General features: G+C 26.8%; 6 protein-coding genes across 11 annotated transcripts; 1 reads left to right on the plus strand and 5 right to left on the minus strand.

Moving 5' to 3' along the window:
- Window positions 1-87: 87 nt before the first annotated feature.
- Dpm1 (Dolichyl-phosphate mannosyltransferase subunit 1) lies at window positions 88-1931 on the minus strand. The gene is made up of 4 exons (XM_074246712.1): window positions 1676-1931; window positions 1362-1572; window positions 524-714; window positions 88-450 (listed from the first exon to the last, which is right to left on the minus strand). The coding sequence occupies exons 1-4, from the start codon at window positions 1786-1788 to the stop codon at window positions 231-233; spliced, it is 735 nt and encodes a 244-aa protein (XP_074102813.1). The 5' UTR covers window positions 1789-1931; the 3' UTR covers window positions 88-230.
- Window positions 1932-1982: 51 nt separating this feature from the next.
- On the plus strand, window positions 1983-5223 carry Kappab-ras (NFKB inhibitor interacting Ras like 1). The gene is made up of 2 exons (XM_074246713.1): window positions 1983-2417; window positions 2946-5223. Exons 1-2 carry the CDS (start codon window positions 2319-2321, stop codon window positions 3456-3458), a joined length of 612 nt encoding a protein of 203 aa, XP_074102814.1. The 5' UTR covers window positions 1983-2318; the 3' UTR covers window positions 3459-5223.
- Window positions 4258-8513, minus strand: Fa2h (Fatty acid 2-hydroxylase). Its single transcript, XM_074246711.1, has 6 exons — window positions 6489-8513; window positions 6171-6396; window positions 5634-5794; window positions 5427-5559; window positions 5241-5360; window positions 4258-5160 (listed from the first exon to the last, which is right to left on the minus strand). Exons 1-6 carry the CDS (start codon window positions 6828-6830, stop codon window positions 5075-5077), a joined length of 1068 nt encoding a protein of 355 aa, XP_074102812.1. The 5' UTR covers window positions 6831-8513; the 3' UTR covers window positions 4258-5074.
- LOC141529929 (sodium- and chloride-dependent transporter XTRP3) lies at window positions 7285-14194 on the minus strand. 5 transcript variants are annotated; one of them, XR_012479684.1, is made up of 12 exons: window positions 13584-14194; window positions 12911-13143; window positions 12757-12801; window positions 12283-12510; window positions 11139-11249; window positions 10824-11065; window positions 10607-10757; window positions 10183-10544; window positions 9958-10120; window positions 9559-9747; window positions 7908-9396; window positions 7285-7541 (listed from the first exon to the last, which is right to left on the minus strand). XR_012479684.1 is itself a non-coding variant. In XM_074246704.1 (11 exons), the coding sequence occupies exons 1-11, from the start codon at window positions 13792-13794 to the stop codon at window positions 9241-9243; spliced, it is 2091 nt and encodes a 696-aa protein (XP_074102805.1). In that variant the 5' UTR covers window positions 13795-14194; the 3' UTR covers window positions 7285-9240. The 5 variants fall into 5 exon arrangements, 3 of the variants coding, with proteins under 3 accessions (XP_074102805.1, XP_074102808.1, XP_074102807.1); XR_012479683.1 differs by having other exon boundaries at window positions 7872-9396; XM_074246704.1 differs by having other exon boundaries at window positions 7285-9396.
- A 907-nt stretch (window positions 14195-15101) lies between these two features.
- LOC141529829 (venom serine protease 34-like) lies at window positions 15102-18040 on the minus strand. Its single transcript, XM_074246545.1, has 6 exons — window positions 18031-18040; window positions 17886-17938; window positions 17186-17393; window positions 16922-17126; window positions 15302-15453; window positions 15102-15231 (listed from the first exon to the last, which is right to left on the minus strand). The coding sequence occupies exons 1-6, from the start codon at window positions 18038-18040 to the stop codon at window positions 15206-15208; spliced, it is 654 nt and encodes a 217-aa protein (XP_074102646.1). The 3' UTR covers window positions 15102-15205.
- LOC141529936 (venom serine protease 34-like) lies at window positions 15396-16912 on the minus strand. Of its 2 annotated transcripts, none has more exons than XM_074246719.1 (3): window positions 16759-16912; window positions 16195-16354; window positions 15396-15461 (listed from the first exon to the last, which is right to left on the minus strand). In XM_074246719.1, the coding sequence occupies exons 1-3, from the start codon at window positions 16786-16788 to the stop codon at window positions 15457-15459; spliced, it is 195 nt and encodes a 64-aa protein (XP_074102820.1). In that variant the 5' UTR covers window positions 16789-16912; the 3' UTR covers window positions 15396-15456. The 2 variants fall into 2 exon arrangements, with proteins under 2 accessions (XP_074102820.1, XP_074102818.1); XM_074246717.1 differs by lacking the exon at window positions 15396-15461 and adding an exon at window positions 15966-16130.
- Window positions 18041-18315: the final 275 nt, after the last annotated feature.

Genomic DNA, 18315 nt, shown 5'->3' on the forward strand with positions numbered 1-18315 from the left:
AAAAATTTGGTAAACTGTGCCAATTTAAATTATACAGTTTAGTAATTAGACTAATAATCTATTTTAATTGATTATTTTATATTAAAATTTATAAATTTAAAGTGCAATTTTTTATTTAAAAAATTGTACTCATTTGTACAAATTTATAACAATTATATACAAAAAGTGGAATGCATTTTAATCCATATCTTCATTGGTATTATGATTGGCATCGAGTATTTTTGTTATTTCTAAGTGGTGGCAAACAGATAAACAAGGCCTTTGATAAATTGGATTATTTCGGAGCCACCCAGTTTAGATTCGCCGTATACTCGATCGACAAATGATATGGGAACTTCACCGATTGTATAACTAAATTGACGAGCTCTTACTATCATCTCCATTTGGAATACGTAGCCTTTGGATACGCAGGATTCGATCAGTCGTTGTAAAACATCTTTTTTGTACAGTCTGTAATAATAAATATTGTTGAATAATTATTGAAAATTTGACTTATTAAAAATTATTATTCAATTCATTTTACCTAAAGCTACCAGTTAAATCACTGACTCCTGGTCTTAGAAGGATTTGAGTAATAAAATTAGCACCACGACTTATGAGCTTTCTTTTGAAATCCCAGCCATAAACTCCGCCACCATTTATGTACCTAGTTCCTGTAACAATATCGTAATTGTTCTTCCTTTGTAACTCGATCATAGGCGGAATAAATTGAGGCTGAAAAATTAACGACAAAAATAGTAATTATTTAATTATAATTTAATGATAGACCGAGTATGAGTGTAAAGAAAAAATTTTTTTATATACTTTTAAGTAATAAAGTATGAAACTAAAATTAGCAGACTTGTCATTTTTAAAAAATTTTAAAAATCACATGTGAGAAAATTTAAAAAATTTTCAAACATAAATTTTTAGATGACAATAAAGTTAGCCGACATATAAAAATTTTTAGAATTTTTTTTTATTGAAATAATTATTTAAAAAAAATTTCACATGTAGAAAGTTTTAAAAATTATACGTGTAATTTTTTAAAAATACTTTTTTTGTTTGAATTTAATTGGGAAAAAAAAAAAAAATAATTGTTGAACATCGGCTAATTTTAATGTCATAATTTTATGAAAATTAATGTAGCACATATTTAATAATTAAAAAAATTTTTTAATAACTAAATTATGGCAAAAAAAAATTGACATTTAGAAATTTAAAAAAATTAAAAATGTATTTTTTTGGAAAAAAATATTTTTGTTAAATAAAATTAAAAAATTGTCAAGTGACAGCTAACTTGAATGTCATCATAATTTTTAATATTAAAAATCTTTGATGACAAACATAAATTTTGAAGTAAATAAATCGTGAAGACTTACATGGTGTGACAAATCAGCATCCATAATTATTATAAAATTTCCTGTTGCATGTTTAATACCATGTATGTAAGCAGTACCGAGTCCTAGCTTTTTTTCTCGAGGTCTCAGAAGTATTTTATCTTCCCCATAAAGTTTTTGCAATTTTTGAGCCATCTCTAGAGTACCATCTGGTGATCCATCGTCGATAATTATTATTTCATATGGCGAACGGCTGTAAAAATTTTGGAGTAAAAAAAAGTTATTAAATTTATTTTACCCGTCTGTTATCATTGATTTTGTGTACGTATAAGTGAGGTTATGTTTCAAGTACTTACAAGTCGTCCATATATTTTACAATAAGCCAAATAATTATTGGTAAATTTTCAACTTCATTGTAAGTCGGTAATAAAATTGAGTACTTATCATTTGCAAATGATTTAGAAGTCATTTTAAATGTATTTTATTTACTATTTTTATTTATACCCGTGTTTTGTATCGTTACCGATGACGTTTCGACTTTTGACGTATCGATACTAACAACTAACATCTGTTAACATCCGAACTAGTGTAGGTGTAAATACAACTGAGTGAATGTTTGGGTAAGTACTTGTGCATTGGTGAGTACACCTATTACATATTCAAGATTATATGGTTTTGTGATAAAAATAAACGGAAGTTAAAAAGTATGTATTTTACGTGTCAAAAAAATTATTTTCGGCCCAAGTATTTCTAGGTTATTTTATTTATAAAGAATTTATTCATTTGAAAGTTAATAAGAGAGTGTGATGTTTATTTATGTTGTATTTATACCTGTAGCAATGATAACTAGTCAAGTGCTCAATCTGTCATGCATTTACTTTCATTAACCTCACCTGTATGTTAAAAGTTAAAATTGTAATGTTCAAAATAGAATTTTTTATAAAAATAAATGTGCTAATTGATAAAGTTAATTAAATTAATAAAAAATAGTTTTTAAAAATGGGCAAACCAACAAAAGTGGTTGTTTGTGGAATGAAAGGTGTTGGAAAAACAGCTATGTTAGAACAATTAATTTATGGAAATGTAACTTCTAAGACAGTAAGTATTAATGATACAAAAATAAGGCAATTATTTTTATAATAATAAAGCTAGCTGACGTTTTTTAATTTTTTGATTTTTTTATAATAGTTAAATTAGAATAACATTGAAGTTGACAGATATTAAAAATTTCTTTGGAATTTTATAGCAATTAAATTATTAAAAAAAAAGTTTCACATGTGAAAATTAATAAAAATTACAAGTGAACATTTTTTTGTAATCATTTTTTTATTGTAATTAATTTATTAAAAAAAAAAAATTTTAAGTGACAGTTGACCGCTAACTTCAGTATTATAAATTAGAACAAAAAAATATTTAAAAAAAATTGTATGTATACTTTTTAAATTTTCTACATGTGAAATTTTTTTAAAAATTTTTTTAAAAATAATTTTTCAATAAAAAAAAAATTTTTTTTAATTTCTAAATTAATTTTCATATTATTTTTGTATTTTACACTAAATTTTATAAACAATTTATGTTTCTTTAACAGTTATATAAAAAAAAATTCTTTAAAAATTTTTTTTTCAGGAAATTCACCCGACAATAGAAGATATTTATTCAGCAAACATTGAAACTGACCGGGGAACTAAAGAAAAGGTCCAATTCTACGACACAGCTGGATTAGAAGGGCTGCAGAGTAGCGCGAGTAACCAGCAGCAGCAATTAGCACGTCACTACCTCGGTTTCGCAGATGGGTATGTTCTAGTTTATGACACTGCCAAACCGGAGTCGCTTGACATTCTTATTCCCCTTAAAAAAGACATTGACAAGAATAAAGACAAGAAGGAGATAATTATAATCGTGGTAGGAAATAAATCTCGCACTGACACCAGTCATGACAGCTTAGAAAACACCGCCAGCAAAGCTGTTAATTGGTGTACACGTGAAAAGATAAAACACTTTGAGGTAAATGTCTTGGACCGAAATAGTTTATACGAGGCATTTGTTTACTTGTCTTCAAAATTGAATCCTGTACAAAACAAAAGTTCATTTCCGCAATTGAGTATGGGCAGAAAAACTGTCAAAGCTGAAACGACATGATTATTTATTGAATTTATTTGTTGATAATTTTTAAAAGACATTACTGAGATATATTTTAAAAATTTGTATTATATATATTATTTATCACATTATAAATATTTTATTTTAATAGAACTGACAATTAACGCAATGAGATCTGATTTTATAAAAGCATTTAATGACAAAAATAAAATGTACCAGTATAAGTAATTTAATTGAATGAATACATATTACTTACCTACATTAGTTATAGAGTCATAAAGTTTATAGTCATGCACAATATCTATTAAAATTTAATGGAGTAGTTGATTAGAAAAAACTTTGTTTCAAGGTTGGTTTGTTTTATTTTTTGATACTTTGTAATGAAGATTATTTATAGCATTTTATTTATTACTGCCTTAATAGCAAATATGATCTTTTGGCATCGAAAACTCTGGTTGACAAATTGGTGCAAAAAAACTAAATGAGTAATGAAATTATCGTTTTAAATATTATCAAGTCATTTATTGTAGATTAAGCTTTTATTACTGGTACGTTTATATTTAAAGTTATAATAATGGCAAAGTACTTACATAAGTAATAAACATAAGTGAGTTTTCACAACGAATACAATCAGTACAAAAATTATAAAACTTGCTCCTTATTGTTAATTTCAATTTTTTGATCTTTCTGTTGTATTTATAAAAAATTAAGTAGAATAGTATTTTTAATTTTACTTGTTATGTATATTGTACTTAATTGTTAAACTTATCATTATCACTATCAATTAATAAATACATATTAGGGTGTATAAAAATAAACAAAAAATTTATTTTTTTAATTATTATGAAATTTTGTCAGAGGAAGCCATAATAAGGACCCTGTAAAAATTTGAGCTTTTAATGTTAAAATTTATTACAAAAAATGTTATTAGTTTTGTTATATATAACAAAAAATTAAAAACAAAATCTAATTCTAAGTGAGAGAAAAAATTATAAAATCATACACTTACATGTTAATGTAAACAGTGATAAATTGTGAAATTAATAATTTACAAAGTTAAAAACTTCATATTAATTAACACTTAATTATATTATTTTTTATTCATTAAAGTTTATTATCAATTTTTTTTTATTATAGTCAAAATTGAATATTCATCTAAATAGATGAAAAATTTTTATCTAAACAATAACAATTTTGTTGAAGACAAAAGAAGAAATCACAAATTATGCTATGTTTAATCTTAATCTCTAATAATTTTTGAAAAAGTATAATTTCCTACAAAAACAAAAATTATCCTAGCCGGTAAATATTTTTTATGACTCAATATAAAATTTTTAAAATATATTTTTCTCATATTATTTTAATAAAAAACAGAAAATTTCAGTTTACTATCTCTAAATATCAATATTAAGAGTTCAAATTTTGACACAGTCTTTATTTTTTAATCTGATGAAATTTTGAAGTGGTTTGAAAAAGAAAAATGTTTTTTTTATACACCCTACTATGTATTAATTCCAGAAACAATTAAATAGCTCATGACATGCATTGAAGACACTTGTTTAAAAAAATACGTATTATTTATTTATCGTAACATCTAAATATCTCTAAAGTAAATGAACCCGTCAAAAAATTAGTCAATTTAATTCTAAAATAAATTACCAAATAATGGCCTTTTTCAATTGCCTTAAAATTATCAGCGTTTTGAAAAAATAATCCCATAATTTGCTGCTTATACCAAAACCTGTTTGTAAAAAACATAATAAATTGATGCAATAAAATATGTAAGTTTAATTATAAAAATAAATTTTTTACATTATTTACCTGATTCGTGGTGTGAGAAATGATGATGGTTGTGGTATCGCTTCATTTCGTATAAATAACTTTGCGAACTTGGTGTTCCATAGTGTAAATAATAGTGTATTAGATCATAACACAAATACCCTAAATAAATTTATCGATTTGTTATTAATTATTTAGTGAATATTAATGGTCATTAAATTTAAATACCTATCATAGTTCCGGCAGTGACGAGATCGATTAACGTTGAAGGAATAATAATTTTGTATATTCGGTAGAAGGCACATGCAACTAAAATACCGGCTACTGGTGGAAATACTAGCCGTCGACCGTCGAATGGAGCCTAAAAATAAAAATCATTAAACTTAATTATTATTCTGATTTTTTGTTTTTTTAGGTAATAAAAAAATTAATTACTTTATGGTGAATTCCATGAAGAATAAAATGTAATGAAATGAGAAGTTTTGAATTCGCTGGTGGTTTTAAATGAAAAATCCTTCTGTGAAGCGTGTATTCAATTAATGTCCACAGTAATATGCCCAAAAAGAATGCAAGTATCTTGAAGAATATTGAATAATCTGAAAGAAAAAAATTAGGAATTAATAAATATGTTTTTTTTTTTAACATTTTAAAGCATTTCATCTTTTGGTTTGAGTTACAAAATTCTTGAATTAAGAAATTTTTCTTCGTTTAAATAAATTTTATTTAAGTCGAGAATTTTTCGTCTTGATTTAAGACAATGAACTTCTTCAAAATTATTTTCTCGATTTTTTTTTTTAAATTCTCATTTGTTTAAAAAAAAAAATACAAAACTGCGATAGCTTTATAATCATGAGTGCAAAAAGGATAGTACCGTTTCTTGCGGTGAGTGCGAAGCGAGAAAAAGACGGGATTTGCTGTTAATTCAAGTTAATTTTGTCTTCAGTGTAGGCAAAAAAAATTTTAATAACTTACGAAGTGGCCCTGAAATGTTTTTCAGCAATCCGAGATACAGAAAATAAATTGAAATCGGTATCCAAACAAGTGGTACCACGTACCAGGGTGTGATTGTCAGCATTTCCAAACAATCTGATTCAAAAAGTCGTATTGGACGGTTCACGGGTAAATTAACCCATTCCCAATATTTATTTGACAACAACCCAACTTGTCTTAACAGTGGAGCATTCCAGTCAACTAAATTCTACATTTAGAATTGAAACAAAATGACAATTTAAATTAAAATTAAAAAAAATGATTCGTTAGAATGAATGAAGAATAATTAATTAAAAGAACCTCTATATCTTCGTAAGCTCTTTCATTATCGACTTGGAATTCATTAAACAAATGAAATGCTGCCTCGGAATGTTTAACATAATTAAAAACATTATCCAGCGCCAATCCTTTATACGCTTTCAGTGTTTGACGGCCTCCCGGATGATGTTTCAAAAAATTACTTATCTCATAAGTTTTTCCTTGATATTTAACGATAAACTCACTGTCATCTTTACTTGTACTATTTATTTTATTTACTTCATTACTATTTTTGATTAATAAACTATATTTCGAGTTACTTTCTACCGGTTTCATCATTTTCCGATCGATTAATTCATTCGTTTGAATCAGTTTTTGAAACATTACTATTAAACGCACTTTTCACTGAAATTATACAAATGTTTCGACATTATCTTCTTGTAATCATTTTCCAATTGCTTCTATTTAATGATCACGTTTTAAGTGATTAAAATTCAAACAATAGAAGACAAAATTTTAAGCTAATTCTTTCCTTTTGTAACAGCGGCCTTCAAATAGTAAGACACCGCATTCTTAAAAATATTTTAAAAAAAAATTTTTTACTTTCGTGTAATCGAAAACGAATTAAAAAAAAAAATTACTTTAACTGAGACGTAGGTAGCATATTAGGTAGCATAAGTGAAAACTGGTGTAAATTTTATTTAAATCCTATTTGTTTAATTAATTTAAATTACAATTTGGTTGAAAAATTTTCTTGGGTCATTTTTTGAAGCATCATTATTTTTAATTCACTACTCTTGACATTAAAAATTAAATGAGTAAATTTTATAGACGTCCGTTTTATTTCTTCTTTATAAAATTATTTTTTTTATTATTTACTTGCAATATAAATTATAAATTGACACTTTTTAACATTCCACACTGACAATAATCCAAGCGCTTGTAAAAATAACTAAAAAATAATATTTTTCTAGTAGATGAAAATATCTGCACATATCTTTTATCTCTTCCGTGCGAACCTTCTACTGACGTGTGCAATCAAGGCCGAGGTGAGTTTTCCGCGCGTAAATATTTTAAGAATAGCCGTGTTACCATCTAAATCAAAGCATCATTGGTAATTTCGGAATTTATATATATTCGGTAATTATAAATACCTTGAACATACTTATTATGTCTAAGGTAATCGACAAAATGTATTAAAATGTATGAGGCTCAAATTAGTAGACACTTTACAATCTTTTAATTTTGTTTGAAAAATAAACTAGGCATATAAAATTATTTATAAAATTTTCAAAGCTTCTAAACGTGAAATTTTTCAATAAAATTTTCTTGCTATAATTTGTTTGTTAAAAAAATTCTAAAAATGATAAAATGTCTTTCAATTTGAGTATCATTAAAATGTACTAAGTATAAATTGAAAGATACACTTAAAACACTGTAACTTATTTTTCAAACACAAACAATGCGTTGCGTGATGTCCGGTCAATTTGAATTATCATTTTTTCTATTCTTCTAAATCAATGTCACTAAAATCAATAACTCGATAAAAAAAATAAATCCTTTTTTGAAAAAGAAAAAAAATTAAATAAAGTATATTAATGAAATAAAAAATCGAATTGACTGTGGGACTATTTTACGAACTATCCTGGCCGGAGATCTAGATTCAACTGACTAGTAAAGCTGACTAACGTTTGTTATCGTTGACACTTATAAATAATATTCATCGTTTATTTTTTTATTACCTAAAATTATCCTTGGGGTTTACTGGTACTCATCACTTTTCTCTATTTTCAATATTCCCGCCTCATCATGGAAATTAATCATTTTTATCTCACCTTTTTCAGACATAGATCGAGTATATATCTGTTTTGTGCATTAGCGAACATATATTTGCCTATGATAATCCCTTTTACGATTGATAGCACTACGAATGATATCATATCTAGAAATGATATCCTAGATCGAAGATCCAATAGTTTTTTAAATAACATTTATCATGTGAATCATAAACTAGTTTAAAATTTAATGTGTTATCATTCAATACACATTACATCTAAGTGCAAAAACAAATTATCAACCTTGTGTCGTGTATGATGACAACCCAGAGTTCAATGTGAGCCTTATATTTATAGACCTGTTCGATTTTAATGACACGTTGATGTTTTTTTTTTGTTTTTTTTTTTTATTTTTTTAAGTACTAATTGATCATCACCTTATTGATGATTATTAATGTTGCCCTTTTGATTGACACAAACAGAAATTCAATATTCATATTTTATATCTAGGTATTTATAATTCAACAATTCAAATGTCACGTGTACTGGAGTCCAGATTATCAGATCATAAATTAAGATTAGTCGGACAATCAAATATATTCAATTTCTATTTGTAAAAAAAATAACGGTCATCGATTAGAAACTGATCGGACAAGTTTGGACCAGTTGAAAAATTTTCAATTAAATTATATTAAATATTGACTTTAGTTTTGAATAATAGTCCAGCTATATAATTAGTAATTATTTAGTAAGCGATTTATAAATTATCTTATGAAATTATATACAGAATAATTTACAATACATATTTTTATAATACCACATTTTAATCTATTTTATGCATTCGTTCTCATGTGTAATCAGATAAAAAAGTTATTCTGTTCTACGACTTGCTGACAAACATTAGCAGAATTACCAGATGCTATCTAATGGTAAATATGTCACTTTTCTTCAAAAAAACATTCATTCTATTTTACAATTAACAACTTTTCAAAGGTTGGAAAAAGTTAGTAGAAATTCTTTCAATAGTCAAGTACTTCTATCTTGAACGATTTGCCGTGAATTTCTTTCGGCGAGATATTTTTATGTAAATTATTACATATGTGGTTTATATCTTGGTTATCGTTATCTTTATTATCTTCAGGAAAGTTTTCCAACGACTCACGATTTCCATCGGGCTAAAAATAACAGTAAACACATGGTTAGTGGTTATTTAATGATGTATAAGCAATGATAATATGAATTTTGGAAATAATGCTGATTCATTGTTATTTAAATTTATCAGATCGATTAAGTAAATTACATTAATAAAAATGGTGCAATCAATTCACAACACTTACCACTGGTTCTTTCGTTGATTCAGTTGTATTGACCCAGTAAATATTTTTCTGATGTGCATTCACGTTAACCCCAAAACACTTATATTTCTTCAGTAGAAAAACAATTGGGATTGGAGCGATTCCAACAAATATCATACAGATACCGATTATTAGTACCCAGTTTGGGTACTCTGTTGTTATTTTTCTGCCCTGCAATAAGATAATTAAAAAAGTTATTCTTTTACAAACAATTAATTTGAAAATAATCATTAAATTATAAGGCTTTGGGAACAACTCCCTCGCGAAATTGTAAATTTCAAAATTTAAGTAAATTTTTGTAAATTTCAAAATTCAAAAAAGAAGTTTTCAATTACTTGAAAACTTATTATTATAAAACTTAAAAAATGCATTAATACTTACTAAAGAAGGATCCCAAGTTGAATATTTCGGTTTTATAATTAACATTGAAACAATACTAGAAATTAAAACGACAGTTATAAATATCGGTGCAAGAAATCTCCATGTAATTTTCCAATAAAATCCTGGCTTATATCCGGTCATGAATTCAATATCCTTCGAAAATCTGAATAAAACAAAAATTTAGTATGCTACAAATATTCTTTAGTATTTAAAAAATAAATATACTTTTCATAGCCATATACATAGGCAACGGCTATTACTTCCATCAAGGCAATAAGTACCAAGCCAATTGTGCTAGCGAAATTGTCGAAAAACTCCAACCAATACTCTCCAGCTCCAGTGCAAAATATCAGGCCAATAAAAAAACAAACTGTACAAATAACTCCGGTTAGATATGGCTTTTTAATTTTTTTAAAAAAGTTTATTTCAAAAACTACGCAGAGCATTCCTTCTAATAAACCGATCTGCGTTCCTAGCCCCAGAGTCAGAAGCATAAGGAAGAATATACAAGACCAAAATGGTGCACTTGGCAATTCTACAATCGCTTGAGTAAAGACTATGAAAGCCAATCCTGTTCCTTCGGCTGCCTAATAAATTAATTTTATTTATTTAGACTTTTGTGATGAACATTTAATTATAATTTACTTACTTGATTCAATTGTTCAGAGACACTACATTTATCTAGAGTGAAATTCATTGGAACAAGAGAATGGCTGTAGAAATCAACTGCATTTTGATATTTTTCTTCGGGATCATTGACATCATTTAGTAGCCCATGTAGTTGGAGAAGAATCCGATTGCTGAAGATATTATTAAATAAATTTAAAGTTTTTTTTTTTTTTTTTTTTTCATTCTAAGAAGCTTACCTTTGAAGACATTTTTCCACGTTTGACACTGCTTTGAATCCCAAAATTGTAAATACTACAAGACTTGCATAAATAGCAGTAAACCCATTGCAGATACTGACTAAGATTACATCTCGTACGCAATTGTTATCCGTAGGGTTGTAACTTCCGAATGCAATCAGTGAACCAAAAGCAGAACCGAAACTGAAGAAAACTTGGACTGCCGCATCCAACCACATTCGCGGGTCTAATAATTTTCCAATCTGTTAAAAAAATTCATTTTAGAGAAATTGATAATCATAATTTGTACAAAAACAAAAATATACATTGCTCAACCTGTGGTGTGAACATATGTTGCAAACCGATTATAGCTCCTTTTAATGTGATTCCTCGAATGAAGAAAACTGTGAGAACTATGTACGGAAAAGTTGATATGAAGTATATAACCTGGAAAATTATTGAATGAAAATATATATGTTACGTTAATTGATGACACTGTAATGAGCAGACACTTGAAAATTTTTTTTAATTTGGCTTTATTAAATAATGACTTTTGTTAAATTGCACTGTACTTTCTTAACTATTGATGTTTTTAAAGATATAAGCTCATCCCGATGTTATACTCATCAAGAGCTTTCATTTGAGTACCCACATGCATTTTTGATATATTTTTCATATATACATATATGTGATATATATAAATATATGAAAAATTGATGTGGGTACTCAAATGAAAGGTTTCGATGAGTGTAACATCGGGATGAGCTTAAATCTTTAAAAATGTCAATATTTCACAAGATACAAGGTCATTTCTTAATTATCTATCTAGAGATAGAGTATTTTCGAATGCAGCCTAAATACTTATCATAATAAATTAATTATCAGTGAGAATGATATGAAACCTTGAAAAGGCAAAAATTCAAGTCAAAAATAAAGATTAGGTCTAGAAAATAATTTTTTTTAATTTCATTATAATTTTTTAGAGCTTCTAAAAATGAAATTTTTTAAGACACAGAATTTAACTGACTTTCGAAATTTTTTTGGAATTTCCAAAAGTCAAATTATTATAAAAAATTTAAAAAAAAATATTACTAGTGGAAATTATTAAAGCATTTTTGTATCACAATTGATTTGTTAAGAAAATAAAAAAAAATTTATAGTCGTCAGCTAACTTTGGTAATGACACTGACATTAGCAGACATTTCGCTTTATTTGGATTTTATTTAAAAAATAAATTAATCCTAAAAAAATTACACTTATCTTTTTTTACAATTTGTACATGTGTAATTTTTTTTTTTTTTTAATTTAATTATTTTTACAATTTATTTGTCGAAAAATAAAAAACACTCTCAAATTCAGAATCATCATTAGTATCATAATTTTTAAAATAAATTTTTCTTAATTTAAATGATTCGTTAAAAAAATTATCAAATGTCTCTTAATTTCAGTATCGTAATTAATTATTGATAAATATTCATACCTTGCCAGAAGATTGAATTCCCTTCATAACAATGAAGAAAACAATGATCCAACTTATTAATAAGCAAAGAACTATCCACCATTTAAGTTCCATACCTTGTTCAATAGAAGGCGAAGCGTCTAAAGTTACTCTGTACCAGTAGTAAGCAGTCGACGAACTTTTCGAGCATTCTTCAACATAATCATCGGTGGTCGTATTTTTTGGACAATCCGTCCACGCGAGAGTGCTCTGCATAAGATAATCTTTAAATTAATCTTCAAGTTAATAAAACATTTTTTTTTATATTAATTAATTATCTATTAATCAGACACACAGTAAATCATTCTGATACCAAAAGTATGTATAGAGTAGACATACGGTATTTAAGTAAACAGTGCGCAATCTGTTCGCCGATCAGCCGTCATGCTGTTGCTTAAATTTAAAGATTAAATTTCAAATTTTAAATTAAAATTTTATTTCAAAGTTAACACTTACTTCCATACTTTTATTAAAATTTAAAGTGAAAATTCTTCCTACAGCCTTTTTGAATGCATTTTAAATCAATAAATATTTTAGGTGTAATTAATTATTATTATTTATTTTAATATCAAGCGATAAAGTAGTGGCGTGTAAAATAAGAGTTACTTACGCGTAACGAACTGAAGAAATAAAAAAAACACCAGGCTATGATTATATTATAGTACAGTGCAACGAAAAATGTAACGATGCAAGAAGATATGCCGATCCCGCCAAGACAGGGGTGAATTGTATTCCACACGCCAAACGCTCCTTGTCGCAAGCGCTGTCCAATTCCCAGCTCAATTAAAAATATGGGAATGCCCTCGAGAATCAACATTATGAAATATGAGACCAAAAAGGCTCCTAAAAATACAAAGGTGTAAGTTATCTTTAGATTTCAAAGTAATAAAACCAAAAAAAAATTATATTAGATACACAACAAGGTAATATATCATTTCTACTCAACAAGATATCGACAGGTTTAATTAATTAAATATGTTAAAGAATAAATATTATTTTATCGTTTTTAAATGATATTGTGTTAGGAATATTAAAAAAAATTTTAATCTTGTTTATTTTAAGTTTATTTGAGAATTCTTGTATTGATCGTGGAAGCACCACCCTATTCTTCTTTATGGTGTTTCTGTCTCTCCTCTAATTTGTCTTTCTCTAATAATTTTCATATGAAAAATAAACAGTTTATATTTTTTTCAGAGAAATATTTTATACTAAACGTTAAGAAATTTATTTAAAAAATAAAAAATTAAATCGCACTTACAAGAATAGAGAGTAAATAAACATACCACCACCATTTTGATGACAAAGATACGGAAACCTCCAAATATTTCCAAGTCCAACGCTGTAGCTGATTATACTCATAAAAAATTGCAATTTTCCTGACCATGCTGTGCGTTTATTTTCTAAATTTTCATTTGAATCATGATTATTTAATTCCATGGCAGTTGTTTTTGTTATCGAAGGCGCTTCAAAACTATTTCTTGTTGTTTCACTCATTTTTTAAAAATTTTTTATTTCTACTAAATTATAAAAATTTTGAGAAAAAACTCAAACTAAAAATTACAAGCGTGTTATATCACAAGTTGTAAAAATGACTAAAATAATAAGTTGCTAGAAATATTTAAATCCTTTTCAATGCTGACGTAATAAATAAATTAAATTTTTTTATGTTAATTGGATAGTTAATTTAAAGAAATAATTTGTAATTTATGTTTTATTTTTGCTCGTAAAAAATACGCTTCTGTCATTTATTATCAGAGTATTAAAAAAAAAATGTTTCTACTTTTTAAATTAAATGTTACTGAGATAACGCAAATCAATGTCGAGCTCAGTTTTTAAAAACACAGGCTTTATAGCTTTAGGACTCATTAATGTTTATATTGATTAAGAGACTCTAGCTGCGAGTTACAACCATCAACTGAGATGCTGAAGCGAATTCGCGAATCCTGATAATTGAGATACAGGCATGCGCATGTTACCTCCTGAATTGAAAGAACAGGCTACTTAAGACATAAGTATTTGAAGCAATTATTAATTTGGCTTACAGAAACGTTCCCTTGTTACCTATTATATTATTGTTAACAGTAATAGCGGGTATTAAATGTAAGGCGGCTCTATCAGAAAAGATTTTTCAGCTTAAACATTAGAATATTTAATTAAACTATTCAATTTAATCCAACTTGAGCATTAGCAACTCTAAAACCGAGGAAGCCAGACAATTGAGTTACTGCTTATGAAATAGGAACTAATTATCATTACTCATCTCATCTGTTACAAACTCAATATATTCTTAATTAAAGCATGTGTTTTTTAACGTCACTGAATGGAACTAAGGTCAAGAAAAATACTATTGAAGATGCAATGCGCACTTTACGCCCAAAGCGACAGACTACCGTGTAAATTCAATATTTTTCTCAAGGTAGCTTCTTACATTTGTTTCAATGAAATTTCATAAAATTTCCGACAGATAATTAAAATTTTTATAAATAATTACTTTTAGTCCCTTACTTCGAAATTAAAATTAATTTCATCTGCTAATTGGCTTTTCATTTTTCTTACTTTGCAATTTTTCTGTAAATTTTTTAAAAACGACTTACCTATTCATTTTTAATAATAATTACAGATAACCGATGTGATGGTAAGTGAGGAACAAATGCGGAAGTAAGCAAAAATCTTAGTGGTATAAATAATAACTTAATAACCAATATCTAACAAAGTTTTTTACTGTGTATGGATTATTTTTTAAATTTATATTATTTAATAGGACAAAGATAAATTTCTGAGTAAATTATCCAATGAAATTAAAAAAAAAAAAAAAAAAAAAAAAATGAATTATCACAACTATTTCTCTTGTTGTTGAAACGCTAGACGTTTACATGCATAGATTGTGATTACTCAATCATTTTTACTATTCCGATGTACAATATTGCCATTCTGTAAAAAAAAAAACAATAATAAATCAAAATAGTAAGATTTTTATTATCAAAAAATACAAAGTGCGTACCTGGTGGTTTTTTTGATACAATCCAATCAACGTAGTAACTGATATCTGTATTCACGGATGGACTTCCAGTAGAACAAGTCATGCCATAGTCAATAAGAACCACTAGAATCATTCTTTTTGTTTCAGGGTTGCGCCATAGCACGGGGCCGCCACTATCATTCTAAAAGTTAAAAATTTATCAAATTATAATATAAAATATATAAATTATATAAAATCGCAAGCTCCGATTCATTGTCAACAATTCCTCTGACACTATGCAGAAACCACAGCGAAGAAAGTGATATCACTGAGCACACTAGACTATTCATGGTAATCACCAGGCCGGATATCTTTCTTCTTCAATTGGAGACCGAATGATTTAGTTATTTTAATAATAATGTGTATATATAGGGGCCTATTAAGATCACACTGTAATAATACACTTGTGTGTACATTTTACACGTGTATTTTTAAGTATTTATAACGTTCGGTATGTATTAAATAATTAATAAAAAATGAAAGCGTATTTACATAGGGCGGTCGTTAATAAATATCGTGCGATCGAGCCTATTATTTTATTTTATAAGAACGTGTTCTTTAAGATTATGATTAATGTTTAATTTTTTCCGTGGTTATAAATCAAAATAATGAATTCTTACTTTTGAACTAATTGTTTTTTATTTTATCAAGATAGAGAATTTGTTTTTACAGTCAAGACTAATTTTTTTTTTATAATTGTGATATTTTTTTTGTGGCTCAAAAATACATCGATTTACGTTATCTTCTTCCATATTTGAAAAGAGAAGTCACTTGATTGAATTTTCTTATTCTAATCTACAGAATGAATAATCTAAAAATGAAAAAAAAAAAAAAATTAGAATTCATGAACATTTTTTTTTATTGATTATTTTTACCTTCAGGAGCTTGACGTTCTATCCAATCAACATAAGCTCCAACTTTAAAATTAATAGATGGTGCTTCAGGATCACATGAAGGATTGGTACCAATTATTCCAGCTAGAATCATTCTTCTTGTTTCAGGATCGCGCCACAATATTGGACCACCATTATCGGCCTGAAATTATTATTTTTATAAATGTTATTAATTCCGTGATTAAGTAAATACAAATTTTTTTTATTAACAAATCAAATATTGAGTGTTTGAAAAATTGATTTCAGGAAAATTATGAATTTTTCAACATAAATTAACATTTGAATTTTTAAACTAAATTTTATCAAGCTCCAAATTCGAAAATCAAAATACACAGTAAAATTATTTGCGTGATTGCATAAAAAAATTTTGTGTTAAATATTTAACACTTTTATGTGTAAATTTAATATTGATTATATTAAATTAACACAAAAAAATGTTAAATATTTAACATAAAAATTTTTGACGCATTGACGCAAAATTTTTTACTTTGTATCCTAAAATTAAATTAAGAATATGATCAAGTTTTTGACCAAGTAATTAATTACCAGACAAGTAGTTTTATTGTTTCCCAGCATACATAACTGTTGCGACCAATCACTAACATATTGATTGAGTTCTTCACACTTCTCTTTTGCCACAACTCTGGCTTTAATTTTCTGTAAAATGGTCGCTTGATCACCACCGAAACTCAAAAGACCTCAGCTCAACAAATAAACATGTCTTTTTTCAAATGAATCCGTCGAATGTAGAAAAGGAAGACAAGCAGGACCGACTAATTGATAAAATTTAAAAGTCGCATCGATGATAACCACGGCAATATCATTATCTATAGTTTTTGGAGAAAAACCTGGATGCACGTTGATCCTCATCGGCCTGAATGACTTCAAAGCATCTGTTTCTTTTCCTTTGTAACATAAATGAGAGTTTAAATTTGACGGTAACTATCTTTAGTTTACAGAAAAAAGATTAAACCAAATTTATCGGTCGTTACATCGTGGTCATCGACTATGACTGCTGTGTTACTGAGATCTTTGTTATAAACACAACTTGCTGCAGTTATAACTTGTTTCTGATTAATTATAGTTGCACCGCAAATCAGATATTGGCCGTTGATATCGATAATTCCAGCCATCATCGGGTATTCGTTAACTTTAGTTTCTCTTCCACCAACGATTCTCGTCTTCCGTGAATATATTAAAAAAATTATAAATTAATGAACATAGATAATACGGATGCCCAATTTTAAAACACAGTAACTGCAAAATTTTTATACCTGATTTTTTTTAGTACTGCTGCATTTCTTATAACTTTTAGGCCTTAATTTCAAGTATTTTTTCTTAAAAATATTTATATTTAAGTTTATTCTACTCATAATTCAAATTTTCTATCAATTTGGCGCGCAAAAATTTTTTTAATAAGAAAAATTTTTAAAAATCTCAAAATTGTCAATGACTGTGTTTTGAAATTGGGCAGCTGAATAACTCTACACAGAAAAAAAAATTTACTTGAATCAAGTAAATAATTTTGAAGAATTTCATCTTCTTGATTTGAGTAGAAAAATTCTTAAACTAAGAAGTTTTTCTTGGTTTAAGTAAATTTCACTTAATTCAAGAATTTTTCTCTTGATTCAAGTTAGTTTTTTTTTTCAGTGTACATGACTTTAATAACTTACTGGATTTGTCCAGCCACAGCTACCATGTGGAACAGCTGCTAAGACTCGCCCAACTCATCAAAAATAACAATGAAAGCACTGCCAAATAAAATAACGACATTTATTGAATAAATAAATATTAAAATTAATAGAATTTAAAAATTACCAGTCTGCATTTTATATCTTCACTCGCTTCTGTACTATTTAACTATTGGTTTGGATGCCAGCGATATACAGGAACAGTTTACTGATAACGGTTTGTATATTCTGATAGTATGCAGGTCTACTATGAAATAATTATATATCGACTGTATTGTTACTTTTTTAGTGCACTATCAAATATATTTGATGTTTTTAGTATTTAATTTAAATAAAAATATGTGTCAAACCTACCAGAAATTTTTTAAAAGATAAATTTAGAATTAAGCTACATATTCAACTTACCAAACTT

The sequence above is a fragment of the Cotesia typhae genome, unplaced genomic scaffold (genome assembly GCF_013202065.1).
Source record: "Cotesia typhae breed Kobodo isofemale line unplaced genomic scaffold, CoteBio_Ctyphae contig_48, whole genome shotgun sequence".
NCBI lineage: Eukaryota > Metazoa > Arthropoda > Insecta > Hymenoptera > Braconidae > Cotesia > Cotesia typhae.